The sequence below is a fragment of the Chlorocebus sabaeus genome, chromosome 16 (genome assembly GCF_047675955.1).
Source record: "Chlorocebus sabaeus isolate Y175 chromosome 16, mChlSab1.0.hap1, whole genome shotgun sequence".
Classification (NCBI taxonomy): Eukaryota; Metazoa; Chordata; class Mammalia; order Primates; family Cercopithecidae; genus Chlorocebus; species Chlorocebus sabaeus.
The window spans coordinates 38,248,486-38,267,313 of NC_132919.1; the positions used below are offsets into that span (position 1 = coordinate 38,248,486).

An 18,828-nucleotide genomic window follows, 5' to 3' on the forward strand; every position below is an offset into this window, starting at 1 on the left:
CTGACAGACTATGCCTTATATTATCTAAATCACAGAGAAGCGTAGTAACCTGAAGGTTTTAATTGCACAGGAGAAGGAGGTATCTATCATAAGTCTTCTGTGCCTCTATCTGCAACTACTCTAATAATTAGTGTCATAAATTGCTTAATTCATTGCTCAAGAAAATTATAAGCTCTCAAAGAGTAAATGGTCTTATACAGAAAACACAAATTTAAATTACTTTAATTAAAGGGAATTGAGAGACTGGGAATAAGAAGGGTTAACTTAATCCAAAACATACTCACAGATCACTATCTTTAACAGGTGTTAATGTTACTTAACTTTAATATCAGAGTGCTGGGCATACACTTCCATGCCTAGGGATCTGCTTTCATCCCATATTTTGTCTATCATCCCAAATCAAAATTTAGGCCACTGTATTAAAATACAGCTTATTCCTACTGTAAGAAAATTCTTAAAGAGTGTAAAAGGAAGTGTGTAAAGTGGTTAAAAAAAAAAAAAAACAAAAAAAACCTGACTATATCTAGTATTTTGTCACTGATAACCTCCTGAATATGTCTGTATGATATTAGCTTGTTTTATCCCACATTCTCTGTAAAGACACAAAAAGGAACAAATCTAAAGAAATATCACATCAGAATTTAAGATAGCTTACCTTTTATTTATAGGTTTTTCATCTTTTTCATAAGGCTTTACAAACCACTTGCCAATACGTACAAAATTCCTGTTCATTAAACACCGTTCCAATAGATTGTGAACTGCTTTGAAAAGCAGAGTACGGCATTCATAGGAAAGTCCATTCTCCCACACTCCATCTTCTTCTTCTAAAAGAGAAATGAAGGAAACAGTAAGTAAAATAGTGGCACTATAATCTACTCAGAGCCAAGTAAAAAAGGTTACAGTTTAAACTCTATATTCATCAACACTAGCTTATCCCAGAATATTAAGCTACAATCACTTCAATGTATCTCTAGATATTAGCAGGTTTCAAAGTTATTCCATAAAGAATAAAAGGTCTAAGTGCCATATATTCTATTAAATTACCTGAAAAGTATTTTTCCACCTTATAAAATTCAATGACATCATGAACATACTGAATTGGTTCCTGTATTAATGAAAAGGACGCTTGTTTGCATAACCTGGAAAATATTAAACGCACTCTATACCTATGATGCCAATTTCTAAGCTGGCTCACTTGTTACTTTGTCCTAATTCCCCCAATCACTCAACCTGCCAAAAAAATTAGCCAGTTAATAATTAAAGTCAAAACATTTCATGTCCATCAGCATTCTAATCCATGACTCCACTGTAACACTAAGTGATGAATAAAAAGGAAGCTGTTGGCACAGAGCCTAACAAGCAGTGCACTATCAGCCGCCTTAGGTCTCATTTCAACCAAATTATTCCCATGATTATTATTCAGTATAGGATCCTTTACTTGGAGGAGAAATTTAAAAATTTAAAGACTTAAATTGTAAATGGCACTTCTGTCATATAAAATTATAGCTATCTTCACTAACTATACAGCTTCAATTTTGCCAGCAAATCTATTAATCACTTCAAGTTAATTTACCAAAAAAACATTAACACAGTCATTTTGAGATAAGTCTGGATGTAGGTCAGAAAAAGTTTTTTTTCATACTCTATCCATTTCATATCTGTCACAAAGCATTCAATAAATCGTGCTACAAATAATGATACTGCTTCAGCATTTTAACTTTCATTACAAGATTTTAAATTGCTGAGTCTAAATATAATTAACTCTCTTTCTATAGACTATATACCTTTATAAACATTTTATAAATATGGGTTATCTGTGTTCAATGTTTACGTAAAGTAAAAATAAAAGACAAACCTTTCTCAATTCAACACCAAACATGCATACGCTATACCCACAGAAAAACAGACACAATATGAGCTTTCGAATAAAAGCAAAGACATGTATTAAGAATTACACATGGTTTATATGCACAACTTATACAACAAATGGGTAGAACAGTAATTAAAAAGCATGACAGTGGACTTTAACTGCACTAGAAATTCTGTGCTACTGCAAAGATTAAAGTTGATTTTATGTTTTTTTCCTAAATGACAGTCAAGTCTTTCAAAGCAACTAATTTTATTTTATTTTATTTTATTTTATTTCATTTTAAATAAGCTTTAGGCTGGGCGCAGTTGCTCACGCCTGTAATCCCAGCACTTTGGGAGGCTGAGGTGGGCGGATCACCTGAGGTCAGGAGTTCAAGACAGCCTCGCCAACATGGTGAAACCCCATCTCTACTAAAAATACAAAAATTAGCCACGCGTCATAGGGTAGCCCTGTAATCCCAGCTACCTGGGAGGCTGAGGTGGGAGAATCACCCGACAGGGAGAGGTTACAGTGAGCCAAGATCGTGCCACTGCACTCCAGCCTGGGACAGAGTGAGATTCAGTCTCAAAAACAAAAAAGGTAAGCTTAGGGGAAAAAAAGTGGAATAAGCTTTAGAAAATGACAATACATCAGAATTGGAATAGAAGAATTTTTTAAGTCTAATATTAATCATAAATATTAAATATGAAAAATTGACATTCTATTATATCAAAGACACCATTATCTACTGTCATTTAAAACCAAAGCATTTATGGGTTTCACTTTATTTATTTATTTTTGAGACGGAGTCTTATTCTGTCGCCCAGGCTGGAGTGCAGTGGCCGGATCTCAGCTCACTGCAAGCTCCGCCTCCTGGGTTTATGCCATTCTACTGCCTCAGCCTCCCGAGTAGCTGGGACTACAGGCGCCCGCCACCTCGCCCGGCTAGTTTTTTTGTAGAGACGGGGTTTCACCGTGTTAGCCAGGATGGTCTCGATCTCCTGACCTCGTGATCCACCCGTCTCGGCCTCCCAAAGTGCTGGGATTACAGTCTTGAGCCACGGCGCCCGGCCAAAGGTTTCACTTTATTAAAGAAAATATTAGAGTAGGAGAATAGAGAAGTGGCACAAAGTGACTTCACTTTAATTAATTAAACATCTAGCTCACAAGCATATTTGTGAGTTGATAACAAAAAAAAGAGAAAATAATCTTTCTCAATTGATCTGCTTTCAATGTAATGAGGTCCTACCATTTCAAAATTAAACAGCTACATTAAGACTTTTACCTCAAATTATGAGACTTATGACTACTAGAATATACATGTTCTTAATTCCAACAGAATTATGTTAGATTATGTTATTTATGTTAGAATTATCTCCCAATTCTTCACCTCTTTATAATCAATTTAGTATCTTTTATTTTTGACCTTTTATTTCAAAAATCACTACCTTCTGATGGTTGTAACACTTGTTCTACAGAAGAAGCCACTACCAACATCTTTTTTCTAAGTTTTAAAGCATCAAAGACCCAAGACACAGTTACCATTTATAAGTATCAAAAGTTGTACAGTTGTTATAAACTTCGAATAAATTATTCATTTAAAACTAGAGAATGACTTTGCCTTCTTCCCAAAAACAGTAAATAAAAAAATCTGCTTTCCGGGAGGCTGAGGACAGGTATGGTGGCTCACGCCTGCTGTCAGGGAGGCTTAGGCCAGGTGTGGTGGCTCATGCCTGTAATCCCAGCACTTTAGGAGGCCGAGGCAAGTGGACCACTTGAGGCCCGGAGTTCGAGACCAGCCTGGCCAACATGGCAAAACTCCATCTCTACTAAAAATATAAAAATTAGCCGTGCATGGCACAGCTGTAGTCCCAGCTACTCAAGGGGCTGAGGCATGAGAATCACTTGAGCCCGAAAGGCGGAAGTTGCAGTGAGCTGAGATCACGCCACTGCACTCCATTGTGGGGGCAACATAGCGAGACTCTGACTCAAAAAAAAAAAAAAACAAAAAAAAACTTTGCAATAGTAAAAGCTAAAACATAATAATTTATAAATTTTCACATGAAATTCTGAAAATTGTATGGTTTTATTTTGTAAAATCTATTCCAATTAAACCTGCAGTTAAATGAATTAAGAATATTTAATGTGCCGGGCGCGGTGGCTCAAGCCTGTAATCCCAGCACTTTGGGAGGCCGAGACGGGCGGATCACGAGGTCAGGAGATCGAGACCATCCTGGCTAACACGGTGAAACCCTGTCTCTACTAAAAAATACAAAAAACTAGCCGGGTGAGGTGGCAGGCGCCTGTAGTCCCAGCTACTCGGGAGGCTGAGGCAGGAGAATGGCGTGAACCCGGGAGGCAGAGCTTGCAGTGAGCCAAGATCCGGCCACTGCACTCCAGCCTGGGCGAGAGAGCAAGACTCCGTCTCAAAAAAAAAAAAAAAAAAAAAAAAAAAAATTTAATGTGAGGCCATGCGCAGTGGCTCATGCCTATAATCCCGGCACTTTGCGAGGCCGAGGCAGGCGGATCATCTGAAGTTAGGAGTTCAAGACCAGCATGGCCAACATACCGAAACCCCATCTCTACTAAAAATACAAAACTTAGCTGGGCGAGGTAGCATGCACCCGTAGTCCCAGCTATCCGGGAGGCTGAGACAGGAGAATCACTTGAACTGGGTGGCAGAGGTTGCAGTGAACCAAGATCCTGCCACTGCATTCCAGCCTGGTGACAGAGCAAGACTCCATCTCAAAAAAAAAAAAAAAAAAGGAATATTGAATGTGGTTTAGAAAAGTAGTCAGTATTAATCTTCAAGCATCTCTCCCTCATTATTCTAATGCTTTCAAAGGGCGTGGGCATCTTATGTCCCCAATGCCCAAAATTCTCATTAACACTAAATGGGAGTTATGCATAAAACAAACAAGTAGAGACCACCTGTTGAGGTTTTCTAAACCCAACATATCTCTGAAGTATATCTTCATCTATATGGCAAGCAACTAAGCAACCATTACACTAAAGTAATATAATTTCATATTTTGTTGCTGAGAAAAATGAGAATAAGTCCTAATAATGCTCAATAAAAAGTCTGAAGGTTTTTGGTTTTCTTGGGAATCACTTAGAAACAAGAAGCCTACGGAGCCAAGCTTCTAATATCCTGACAATCTAATCTAATAACCTTAATAAAAGTACTCTCTACATGTTGTATTCAGATATGAAAAGTGAAATGGTACAACCAACCCACCCAAGACATAGTGATATGCACTATTTACACTAATTGAAACAAGTTATTGAATCTCAACACCAGCATTATAATAGGGAGGGGAAGGAGAAGGGAACACCTAGCTCTTCTGAACTTAACCAGAGCCTAATAGAAAAAGTCTGCTTAATCCATTTAAATATTTTCCTCCTCTAGCCAGGTGCAATGACTCATGCCTGTAATTCCAACTACTTGGGAAGCTAAGACGGAAGAATCACTTGAAGCTAGGAGTTCAAGACTAGCCTGGCAACACAGGAAGACCCTGACTCCAAAAAACTCTTTTTTAGTTAGTGGGGCATAGTAGCACCTGCCTGTAGGCCCAGCTGCTGGGGAAGCTGAGGTGGGAGGATTGCTTGAGTCCAGGAGTTGGAGGCTGCAATGAGCTATGATTAAGCACTGCAGGCTGAGTGACAAAGTGAGACCTCCATCTCTACAAAACAAAAAAAAAATTCCTCCTCTTGTAGCTCTATGTCCAGAGAAAACAAAGTTTTCAACTCTGCATTCTTAGTACTTTTCTATTACTATTAGCATTACAATTCTTAATCATCAGTGTTTCTTGAAATTTTCATGGATGATTTACTGGAAGAAAACACAAATGCTAAATTTGATTACCATATTTTCTTCCTGAAGATACAGAATACAGTAGTGCCAAAGCATGTGATAAGTCATCAAAATAATTCTCTATCAATAGGGAAAAAAAGGCCGGGCGCGGTGGCTCAAGTCTGTAATCCCAGCACTTTGGGAGGCCGAGATGGGCGGATCATGAGGTCAGGAGATCGAGACCATCCTGGCTAACACGTTGAAACCCCGTCTCTACTAAAAAAAAAAAATACAAAAAACTAGCCGGGCGACGTGGCGGGTGCCTGTAGTCCCAGCTACTTAGAAGGCTGAGGCAGGGTAAACCCGGGAGGCGGAGCTTGCAGTGAGCTGAGATCCAGCCACTGCCCTCCAGCCTGGGCGACAGAGCCAGACTCCGTCACAAAAAAAAAAAAAAAAAAAAATAGGGGAAAAAAATCACAACCAGAAAAGCAAATACACCGTGCACTCAACATTTTTCTCAAAACTGGCATCTTTAAACATATCCACAGTGGTAAAAAACGAATCTTCTCCTGTATAATTTTGCTAAACTATTAAAATGTAACATATGCTAATGAATGGCTCAAAAATTAACATGGTAGAAAATACCATGTAGTTCCTGAAATAAAGAGAAATGTTTAAATGCTAGATCAATGTTTCTAATGAATAATCATTAATAACCAACACATTCAACAAATATACTGAGAGCCTTAAGTTGGCTGCATCATTATCTATGGCAAAACTTGAAAAACTGATTTAAGAACAGCGTAATATGTTATGTTTGACTTGAAAACTTAGAAAATACACTTGATCAAAAAGAACAGTATGCAGCAAATGAAGCTGTCACCTAGGAGACTAGCCAATTTGAAGAGTCAGACCACATCACAAGTTAATTTTACAACAGTAGAAACGAATTACTCTCTTTAGATTACCTGGGGCACAAAACAATGTTTCAGTTTGGCCGGGACTAGATTCCTATGCCTGCCTGTTTATCTATCTGTCAATCCGATTAACATCTGTCATTTAAGGTTAAAGTCCACTATAGTTAATATCCTTCAATAAAAACATCCAAAATTAAATACAGAACAATAGTCCACTTAGTTTGAGCACTATTCATTATGATAAAATTCTGGTATAATAAAACTATCTGAACATGTTACTAAAATCTACTTTACAGACCTCAGGAGCCAGGAAAAAGAAGAAATATTTTTAGCCCTGAGTTTTTTTAGTTCACAAGGTATCAGTTTTCTCAAAGACTCTCATCACAGTCTAACTTGCTATGATTTTTTTAAGATGACTAACGGGAGAGGACGCAGTTTTTGCTTTTATTTTTATTTAAAGGGAAAGAATAAAAGTCAATGATGACAGCAATCGAATTCCAAAAACGTTAGAACACAGAATAAAAATACGCAGAAAACTCTCCTTCAAGAACACATTAATGAAAATGAAACAACCTTGCTCTGAAGCAAATTAACAGTACACTTAAAAGTACCAGTCCTACCCACTATAGAGATTTTTGACTAGAGGGACTGAGCTAAGATTTTCCCATCTCCCATTTCATACCTCTTTCACCCACTATCACACAACCATAAACAAAGCTACAAAATTTAATTTTTTTTAAAAAGGGGCCGGGCATGGTGGCTCACGCCTGTAATCCCAGCACTTTCGGAGGCTGAGGCAGGCAGATCACCTGAGGCCAGGAGTTCCAGACCAGCCTGGCCAACATGGCAAAACGCCCACTAAAATCTCTACTAAAAATACAAAAATTAGCCGGGTATGGAGGCACATGCCTGTAGTCCCAGCAACTCGGGAGGATGAAGCAAAAGAATCGCTTGAACCTGGAAGGCAGAGGTTGCAGTGAGCCAAGATTGCCCCACTATACTCCAGCCTGGGCGACAGAGCAAGACTTCATCTCAAAAAAAAAAAAAAAAAAGAAAGAAAGAAAAAAGCTGTAACCCCAGAGGAGTTTTATTCTAATCTTTTTGTATCAAAACATATCCACACCAATTCAACTAATCATTATCCTATAGAGGACAAAACAAAAAGTAAGAAAATCATCTATGTTTGGCTTTGGAATTCAAGAGGTTTTTTTTGAACAAGTATCTTTCCAAATATTATAGTTAAGCTAATACTAGTTAGCACAAATCCTGATCCAAAAATCACCCGGCTTCTGCAAATTACTTTGCTCAACAGTATTGACTTACCGCTACAAAATGAGTAACTGAGGGTTTAAAGTATGTATTAAATCAGATTTGATTTGCTGTAATGGATCTCTGCCAGTTAGTAATATAAGTTTACATTCTATTTCTACACATCAGCTAAACTTGAAAGGACGGTAACCCAAACAAATGCTAAGTGACATAAGAGAGACTGAAATTTAAAATGCACTATGGAATCTGAGCAGCCTCTTCATAACTGTCGAAATCATCAAAACCAAGGAAAGTCTAAGAAACTGTCATAGTCTAGCAAAGCCTAAAGAGACATGACAATTAAATATAATATGGGTATCTTAGATGAGATCCTAGGAAAGAAAAAGGATATTAGGCAAAAGAAAAATAAAAGAAATCCAACTATATACTTTAGTTAATAATAAAGTATCAATATTGGTTCATTAGTTAATTTTTTAAAATACACTGCATGACACAAAGGAGCTAAGGAGGTTAAACAAAGGCAATTCTGTATTTCTGTTACTGAATATTCCAGTTAAGAAAAACAGAATTCTAATCTTTGGAAAAAGAAATATTTCCTTCTTCCCCCACTACCAAGAAAAACGAGGGCAATATTATCACCATAATCAAAAACACTTCAGTAACAAGATGTGGTGTGTGCTGACCCAAACAGAAGGACACTGTCTGTGAAGAGCAGGCTCAAGCTAAATTAACCAGTTTTTAGTTACCACCTGGGTCCTTCCGGTACCCCTTTCCTCAGTGCTACACCTCCACTTGGAACTCAGGACTGCCTCCAGCAGCTGATGCTACCCTGTACTGTCCAGCTGCTCTCTTCTCAGGGGAGCTTAAAAGAAGGAGATAGAGTGCCACAGATGGGAAGAAATGAAAAAGGGGTTAGCTAGAGAGACAGAGGCAGACTAATTACCCCAAGAGGGAGGCAGACGCTGTCCCCAGAGCAAAGAAAAGGGCAAGACAAATATATTCCATCTGAAAAGATCTTATTATTCTTTAAGATACGTCTGCTTTAAGTAACAACATTCTTAATAACAGGTTTTATTTAAAAAAAAAAAGCTAAAACATACAAATACCACTGACTATGCAAACTAAAACAGTACAGGACAAGCTTTGGAACAATAAATACGATCACATACCACTCCTAATTGTATTTCAGTTTACTATTTCAATCACTTCACTTTAATAAATTTTTAAAAGTTATTTACGCCTGGCATGGTGGCTCACGCCTATAATCCTAGCACTTTGGGAGGCCGAGGCGGGTGGACAGACTGCGCTCAGGAGTTTGAGACCAGTCTGGGGAACACGGTGAAACCCCGTCTCTACTAAAAATACAAAAAATTAGCCGGGCGTGGTGGCGGGCACCTGTAGTCCCAGATACTCAGGAGGCTGAGGCAGGAGAATGGCGTGAACCCAGGAGGCGGAGCCTGCAGTGAGCCACTGCACTCCAACCTTGGAGACAGAGACTCTGTTTCTAAAAAAAAAAAAAAAAAAAAAAAAAACCACACCCAACCTCCCCCCAAAATTACTTTCATTCACATTCAGGATCACTATCTTTTTTTTTTTTTTTTTTTTTGAGACAGAGTCTTACTGTGTCACTCAGGCTGGAGTGCAGTGGCGAGATCTCAGCTCACGGCATGCAACCTCCGCCTGCCGGGATCAAGCGTATCTCCTGCCTCGGCCTCCCAAGTAGCTGGGACTACAGGCACATGCCACCACGCCCAGCTAATTTTTGTATTTTTAGTAGAGGCAGGGTTTCACCATGTTGGTCAGGATGGTCTCTATCTCCTGACCCTGCGATCTGCCTGCCTCAGCCTCCCAAAGTGCTGGGACTACAGGCGTGAGCCACCGCGCCCAGCTGATCACTCTCTGTTTTAAAGGTACAAGTAACTACGATTTTTTAAAATTATGCTAAAAATCAAAGCTAAACTAGAGAAAAACGTTTAAGACAGTAACCTAGTTTCAGCGGAGAAAACATATCTGACTGGTAACATGAAACCTAGAAGAAAAAACTGACTTTTAACAATATACATCAAAGCAGCTCACATCTAACTTTAATAGTCTTTTAACTTTCACAATATTATTTCTATTATGGTAAAACTAGGCCAGGTGCAGGGGCTCACACTTGTAATCCCAGCACTTTGGGAGGTTAAGATGGAAGGATCACTTCAGTTCACGAGTTCAAGACCAGCCTGGTCAACATAGCAAGACCCCATCTCTACTTAAAAAGAAAAAAAGAAAAAAAAATTAAACATTATATATCTCTTAAAATTATCTTTGATTCTACAAAGTGTATTTCATGGAATCTTTAAAAAAGATCTGTTTAGTCTGTTTAGATGCTCTGCCAACTTTATTAAGACCAAAGCCCCTAAGTCAGCATTATAGTTTTATTGATAATTATGTTTTATCAACAAATATATTTTATCAATAGTTTATAGTTTTTCAACAATGTTACACCGTCTCCAAACATTCTAGTAAGGTGATTTTTATGACCACTTAATGATTAAAATAACTCAAATACTATATCCAAGTCAATGAAAGAAAATGGAGGCTGGCAGACTTAGCTTTTGGCATGATTAGAAAGCATTGTCTTGCTAAAACTACTATATATACATACATCATGTATACATATATGTATATACATACACACATCATTTTACACATTTAGAACTACATTAAATACAAAGAACTAAGGACTAGACTCTGCAGCAGGCATCTCATTAGAAAAACTACAAAAGCTGGAAAGCTTTCTTGAAGAAATGCAATCACTCTCAAAAATAGTAATTATCACGGGACAGTATGTTCATTAGAATGTGAAAAGCAATTATCAAAACATACAAATGTAACACATACATTCCTACATAAATGTTGGTCTTACTAAGTACCAGTTCAAGATACAGACACCTAGAATACATTCTATCCAGAAATAAAATAGATCCTATAGGTCATAGGGACAATAACAAAAACTTCAGAGTACTCAATTTCAAACAAGAACTTTTAAAAAATTATCTAGAAATCCTAAATTTATCTGTCAAGAATCATTATCAAACTATCTTACTGAAGTCTTCGGAACCTTATAGCATACAACCAATCATTTACATTCCTATTATCTAAGATTCAGTTAATACTGACTTTGACAGTTTAAAGCTTCAGTAATTATTATGAAAAGCTATAGTTTCTCTTTCTAAAGTAGCATTTGGTCCTAAAAGTCAAGAAAATAAGGAAGTAATCACATTGATTTGCTCATAATAAAATTGTTTGTGTAACCTTTTAGATTATGATCCTATGTCCTACAAAAGCTAAACAAGTTGGCACTTGTCTCTTATTGAGTATGTTTGACAGAACAGTTTATGAGTAACTTTCCAAAAATAAATTAACATATGCCTTCATATGTTAATCAAACAGCACAAATGACAGTAACAAAATACTTACATACCTTAAAACACGCACGCACACACACAAACACAAGGATAGTTACATTTCCAGTACTTTTAGAATCATCTGCCCATTTAATGCAAAAGACTCAACTTTGACAGTGGCTGAAGTGACTCAAAAGTTACATCTGGCTTCAAAACTATTACATGACTTTGTTAGGAACTCTGTTTCCTGATTCCATTTTTTGAGATTAATGTGGCATGCCTTCCTTGGACCCTAACTACCCGTGAGAAATTAAGAAGAGAGGTGGTAAAAGGAGAAAGTCATTCAAGCCTTAAAAACCCAGCTATAACATGGATAATTTGAGTAAAATAAAATAATCATGGTGAAATAAAACATGAAGCTCAATTTTTATCTGGCCTCCTACCTAAGTGTCCCACAAAAACAAACTTAATTTGTAATACAAATGATATTCTGGGAGAAGTATACAATGTTGCTGTATCATTAATTAGAAATGGAAAGTTTCTTTCACCTGATAAGTCATGGTGAATAAGGTCAGCAAAATTGGGGTCTTCACCCCACCAAAATATCCACAATTCTCTTCTTCCAGGTCTTTGATCTCGCCGCCAAACACCAAGTACATCTGCCTTAAGGCAGCGACTAAAACTGCTCAAAATGGGGTCTTCTTCTGTCACAGGAAACAGAATAGGGGCAGAAGTTGGGCCTTGCCATACGTATTTTTTCCATTTAATTCCCGTCAAGTCAGCCTGAAGGAAAGAAAGCATGATGTTTTATTATCGAATATTCACTCAAAGTCAAAAGTACTCCATACGATGTCTCCTATTTCGTTAAGACATTACAATTTTTCAATATATGCTTGAGCTACTGAATGCAAATTAGAACCAAAAAAAAAAAAAAGACTTTATAATTCAACAACCAACAATTTTAGGGAGAAGAACACAGTTAAAAATTAATACCACCATGTCACTGAATAGCAAGCAAATATGTACTCCAAGTAGAAATAAAAGAAACTGAATGAAGTTAAATATAGACAGACACACACTTCAATATACAAACAGAGTACATTTTTCTCTGTCCTAAATGGTCACATTTATTCATTGGTATCAAACGTTTAACTGAAAATCAATTATTAAAGACCCTATCACGGGTTTTTATTCCACATTTACAGAAGTAATGTCTCTAATTAAAAGACATCTGAACAAGTCCTGAAAAAAATCTATGTTAATTCTTCACACACACCCCTGTCGGAAAAGTCAAATAGCTGCTCACCAAGAACTGTCAGATTTGTGCTAGTCTATCTTCAAAGAGCCTGATCCTAAAAGTACCAAAAATAGACTGAGTTGGATAAGATAGAATACAAAACCTGGTGTATGTCTTATTATATGTGAAGAGATGCTGATTAATGGACGTTGAAAAGAAAAACATACTGTAGAAGAGGATAGAGTATGAAAGATCTCAATTTAGCATCCAGAAAGAAATTCAAGAGGAATTCAATAATTTAATCTAACTTAAAGGAGCAAAGCATAAGGTGCCAAAAATGAAACTGCTGATACATGACTGGCAGTTTACACTTGCCAACTAGTTGTGCTCCGCCCACTTAACTCACTTACCTATCATATACTCTTAATATTTCTCATAGCACAAAGGAGAAAATGAAAAAATAAAGTCACCCAAACTTAAAGTCATTGATGAAGCTCAGCTACTGTCCCACAAAGGCCAAGTTATTTGCAACAGTTGGTACTTCTGAAAGTCTCAAGTGTTGGATGTTACCAGATCTGGGCTAACCTACACAATGGTCATCCCTACACCCAGCTTCTCTGGACTTTTCATTTCAATCAAACAAGGGAGCAGCCTGCTCAAAACATTCTGAAAAAGCAAGCAAAACACAATAAATATAGAAACAGTGCAAAACCACAGCACCTCGTCCATTAGCCCCCTTCACTCGCACAAAAAAAATTATGTTCTAATAAAAGCAAGATGGCTAGAAATTGTCAAAAATGGCAAACTGTTTTCAAAGTTTAAAAAGAAAACATATGAAATGGCACCTACTGGTTTTTACAGAGAGATCTTAAGTCACCCAAGGAAAAAACTAACCTTGCGTTAGTTTGACTCATACAAAAAAAATGTAAAACGAAGACAGGTTTCTGGGGCATAAGTTCTGGGGTCCTGTTTACATGGGGAAACCAAATTAAAAGGATGAGACATAAAGGCGGTGGGGAGCAGGGGCAATAATGGAAACTGTGAAGCTGGGATACAAGGCCAATAAGCAGAAAAGCAACAGTTAAGCAAGACAGAGGGAAAGGTTACTGTCCTGCCAGATAAGGAGCTCAAGTTGAGGACGAGACTACGGTGAAGAGAAGAGTCCGAAAGAAGACGAGAAAAAATGCCAACACTCCCCAAACAGAGCCCGGGACCGTGGGAGAGCGAACGCAGTCTCCCGGGGTTGGCCGCGGAGCTTCGCAGGGCGCCGGCTCCGGCTGGGCCTCGCCCGGGGACTCGGGCATCTGGACCAGACCCGGCCCCCTCCCCCACGGCCCAAGGGCGCACCTCGCGGCCCCCCTCCCTCGGCGCCCGCCGGCCCCGGCACTCACCAGGCAGAAGAGGTTACAGTGACAATCTTCCAGGCTGGCCCCGTTCGGCACGAAGGAGGCACTCATCGTCCCTCACAGCAGCCGCCGCCGGCGCCACAACCCACCATCCGCCATTACCGCCGCCTCCGACCAGAGAGAGAAACACAGACACCGGGGAGGGCGTGGGGGGGTAGTGGTTGGGGGGGCGGTGGAAGAGGAGGCCGCCGGGCCGCCCGCCCTCCCCACCCACCCCCCCGCCGCCGCCGCCGCCGCTGCCGCCGCCGCCGCGAGCAGCCCCCGCCGCCCGGCCGGCACCCAGCCGCCCGGGGCCGAGGGCCGGAGGCGGGAGGGCCGCGCCGCGCTCGCCTGGCGGGCCGGACTGCGGAGCCCGCAGACGCTCGTCCTTCTCTGGGAGACGGAGGGGATGTGTGCCCCTACCACAAGAAAAATAATAAATTACACAATAAATAATCAAAAACGAGTCCGAGACGGCAGAGCCCAAGCCCTGGAAGGTTCTCCCGGGCGGGGAGGCGCCCACACAGGAGCGGGAAGGGCGAGAACTGGGAGAGAAGCCCAGGCCCCCGGCCCGGCAGCGGCGATGTCCTTAAGCCCAGAGTCTCCTCAGCGGCGGAGGTGGTGGCGGCGTCTGAGGGCTCAGACCATTCTCTGGCTCTGTCTTCGTGTCGTCCCTGGGCCTCACCGGCCTAACGTCTGCCCTCCTGCGGCCTCACCGGCTGGACGCCGTAGTCTCCCCCATTTTGTGGGCCCAGCGGGCGGTGTTTTTCCCCCTTTAATCCGAATTCACGGGTTTTCCCTTCGCTTTAATGGCGGCCACAGGGACCAGCTCGCCCTCTCTGCTCACCCATTGGCCGCCTTGAGGTCACGTGGGCCCGGGCTCCGTGGGGAGGGGGAGAGAGAAGTGAGCGAGGGAGGGCCGGGAAGCTTTCGGCCGAGGCGGTGAGCCCCGGGGACGGGGCAGCCAGCTGGTAGCCACTAACATAGCGCCACCTGCTGGGTGCCCTGGCCAGTGTAAAATGACCCGTGGCCCTGGCCCTGTCTTTGCGGGGAAATTTACAGTCCAGGAAGGTTCATTTCACAAATCAATGGGAATTACGTGGAAATCAGTTTGAGTTCTTTGGAAGAGAAAGTATTGGCAAAAATTCCAAGACATTCTCATTTATTTCGCGAGGCCGCTGGGGTGCAGGCGCAAACCTCTGGATTTGGGAGTCAGACGATCTGGATGGGGACGAGACTCCCCCACCTAAAAGTTGTGATATGAAGATAGAAACTTAAGAAACAAAATATTGCCCTGTAGTTAATAGACTGGGAATTAGAGCCACACTCCCTGGGTTCCAAGCTTGAGCAAATCACTTCCTGCTCTGTGTCTTGTTTCCTCGTCTGTAAAACGGGGAAAACATACCCCTTACCCCACAAGCTTATTGTAATGAGTTAATACAAATTAAGCAGGTAGCCCAGGGCCCTGCACAGATAAGCACTGTCAAGAGTTAACTATTATTGTTGTCATCATTACCTCATACAGTTATTGTGAGAAGCAGGAGAACTAGTATATGTAAAAGTCTCACTACTTTTTTGTTGTTGTTTACTTCTGTCTCTCTAGTGCCTAAAAAAAGATACCTAGCACACAGTAGGTGCTTCGTATTTGTATATTTACAAATGAGTGGGTGGTAAGAAGTAAGAACCAAACAAAAGGTTCATTCTCTTTCCCATAAAACACCCAGTGCTTGGATGGGTTACACTTCAATATAAGAGTTCAAAACAGTTTCTCTGACGGTTTTAGGGTTGCAAGAAAGAAGAAAAAAAGATGATTCAGAAGTTAGAAATATCGGTGAGTTAGGACTTACTGTAATTTTATGTAACTATTACAGATACATAATTATGTATTATGTATTATAGATACATAATTGTATCTGTAAACTGAATGGTAGAGTCTTCCATGTCACTTCTTCAGCCACGGAATGAAAAAGAAGTCCTCGCCGGGCGCAGTGGCTCAGGCCTGTAATCCCAGCTCTCAGGGAGGCAGAGGCGGGAGGATAGCTTGAGCCCAGGAGTTCGAGACCTGCCTGGGTAATATAGCGAGACCCCGTTCTCCACAAAAAGGAAAAAAAAAAAGACAAAAAAAGAAAAAGAAGTCCTCATTAATCCACTTGTTCATCTGTGGTGGTGAAGAGCCCAGGTCTGAAGCCCAAAGGCTGGAATAAAAGCTCTGCCCCGTACTAGTTAGTCTTAGACTAAATTTGACCTTAGATCAAATTAATTTCTCTTTCTCTCAGTTATTGTAAAATGGGGGTAATAAAAGTACTTTTCTCCTAAAGTGCCTGGTGAATTAAACAATGTAGATACAGTGCTTGCCACAGTGCTTACTTAATGTTAATTATTAATATAATTTTAAAAATCATTATTGAGAACCTGCTGGCTCAATTAAGTGTGTTCCTGCTCTGTGCTAGGCCTAGGATACAAATAGGAATAAGATACCTGCCTGTCCCTCAAGATTCCTGAAGAGAGGCACTAAAGGAAACATTTCCTACAGAATAAGGTAAAATACAATGAGGGTAATTGCTTAAATAAGGTATGTACCTACTATGGCATAATAAGTGCACTAGAAGAAGAGCATCAAAGTTAAGGAAGTTGTCATAAAGTAGGTAGCTTTTGAAATGAGATTTGAAGGATAAAATGAATTCTTATAAAGCCCTTTGAAGCAGTTAAATCTTATTAAACCTAATTTGAACCCGAAGTCCACATATCAAAGTCAATTATACAACCAGGACTAATTCAATCTAGGAACTCAAATCAACTAAGGGTGGTATCCTTTATAACTAAGTTCCAGCACCAGCAGACAACAATCCCCAGATCCAATGAGGTAAGCACTCCTCTGCCCATTTCCCTTTCCCTGAGAGACTCCTCAGATCTTTGTTCTACTACTTTCCTCAGGCTGAAATACCCTCCTCGACCTCACATCTAAAGGGGTCTCCATTCTCCTTAGAAGTCTTGCCCTCCCGTTGCCCCCACCCCGTGACTTGAGCACCATCCTCAGGATTCCAGTGGCAGGTAGAATCTACCTGGAACCTACTAGGTAGGAGGTAACATTTGATTGACCTTTCTGTTTGAATGTCAATCTTTTCAAAAAGAAGAGGGAGACAAGGAGACAGAAGCGAAGAAGGGAGGAAGACCCAGAAGAAAAAGTCTGAGGATCGCAGAAGGGAGCAGGAGAGAGAGAAAGACAGGACTGAGAATGGAGAAGCAGAGTAGAATAGCGGGGATTCCAGTTGTGAGGGGAATGGAATCATGGGGAGAAGGGAAAGAGAAGAAATAAATATTTTCAGCCCACAAAGAACATACAGAAAGTAACCACTTACATTCTGTAAAAATGACATTTTGTGTGATTTAAAGAGTAATGGAGGCCGGGCGCAGTGGCTTACGCCTGTAATCCCAGTACTTTGGGAGGCCAAGGTGGGCGGATCACGAGGTCAGGAGATTGAGACCATCCTGGCTAACATGGTGAAAGCCCATCTCTACTAAAAACACAAAAAGGCAGACACCTGTAGTCCCACCTACTCAGGAGGCTGAGGCAGGAGAATGGCATGAACCCGGGAGGCGGAGCTTGCAGTGAGCCAAGATCATGCCACTGCACTCCAGCCTGGGCGACAGAGCGAGACTCCGTCTCAAAAAAAAAAAAAAAAAAACAAGAATAATGGAAATACGGACTTTGGGTATATCATCCTGGTGGGGTATGTTGATAATGAGGGAGGCTGTGTATGTGTGGGGGCAGGAGTTATATGGGATTTTTAAAAAGTAATGGAAATAAATAAAAACATTACACACACGTTGTCAGCTGGGCGCGCTGGGTCACGCCTGTAATCCCAGCACTTTGGGAAGCCGAAGCAGGAGGATCACCTGAGGTCAGGAGTTCAAGACCAGCCTGACCAACATGGAGAAACCCCGTCTCTACTAAAAATACAAAAATTAGTCAGGAGTGGTGGCACATGCCTGTAGTCCCAGCTACTTGGGAGGCTGAGGCAGGATAACTGCTTGAACCCAGGGGGCAGAGGTAGCAGTAAGCCGAGATCACGCCACTGCACTTCAGCCTGGGTGACAAAGTGAGACTCTATCTCAAAATAAATAAATAAAAACATTACACATTGTCAAAAGTTTGGCAGATACATAAAAGCATAAAGATGAAAATTTTAAATGTACATTACCCAAAAAAGTCCATATCATCACCATTCATAATCACTTCTTAACATTTGATGTATTGACTCTTCCTATATATATCTTTTTTCCTACATGGTTGAGATCATACTATATGACCAGTTAACTACACACATTTTTTAACCATCTAGTATGTGTCAGGTTATGTGTTGACAAAATAGAGCATACACAAGGAGTTCATAATCTTGCTTATAATGGCACTTGAACAGTTAGACCAACTGGGGTCAAAACTCCATACTTGGCCCAGCACGGTGGCTCGTGCCTGTAATCCCAGCACTTTGGGAGGCTGAGGCAGGCAGATTGCTTGAACCCAGGAGTTTGAGATCAATCTGGGCAGCATGATGAAACCTCCCACTGCAAAAAAAAAATACAAAAATTAGCCGGGCATGGTGACATGTGCCTGTAGTCCCAGCTACTTGGGAGGTAGAGGTGGGGAGATCGATTAAGCCTGGGAGATGGAGATTACAGTGAGTTAAGATTGCACCACGGCACTCCAGCCTGGGTAACAGAGTGAGACCCTGTCTCAAAAAGCAAGCAAACAAGTAGAACTCCATGCTTGCTAGCTCCCTAACTTCAATTTACCCCTTTGTAGAATGTGTATGTAATAACAGCTTGTTGTTATAATAATATATGAGTTGTTGCAATGATTGCAGTATCTTATGTATAAATAATATATAATAAGAGTTGTTGCAATGATTAAAAGAGATAATCCAAGTAAAATAGGAGCCAATCAGGAATTTTAAGGTTAATTTTAGAGGCCACTTTGGATCAATAATC

General features: G+C 40.5%; 1 protein-coding gene across 1 annotated transcript in view; it reads right to left on the reverse strand.

Moving 5' to 3' along the window:
• Positions 1-14,068, reverse strand: part of MED13 (mediator complex subunit 13) — a 124,293-nt gene extending 110,225 nt beyond the window's left edge. The window contains exons 1-3 of the mRNA XM_008011228.3: positions 13,846-14,068; positions 11,766-12,000; positions 656-824 (exon numbers count right to left, since the gene is read on the reverse strand). Coding sequence (XP_008009419.1) covers positions 656-824; positions 11,766-12,000; positions 13,846-13,911 — 470 coding nt within the window. The 5' untranslated portion in view covers positions 13,912-14,068. The remainder of the gene's footprint in view (positions 1-655; positions 825-11,765; positions 12,001-13,845) is intronic.
• Between the last annotated feature and the right edge of the window lie 4,760 nt (positions 14,069-18,828).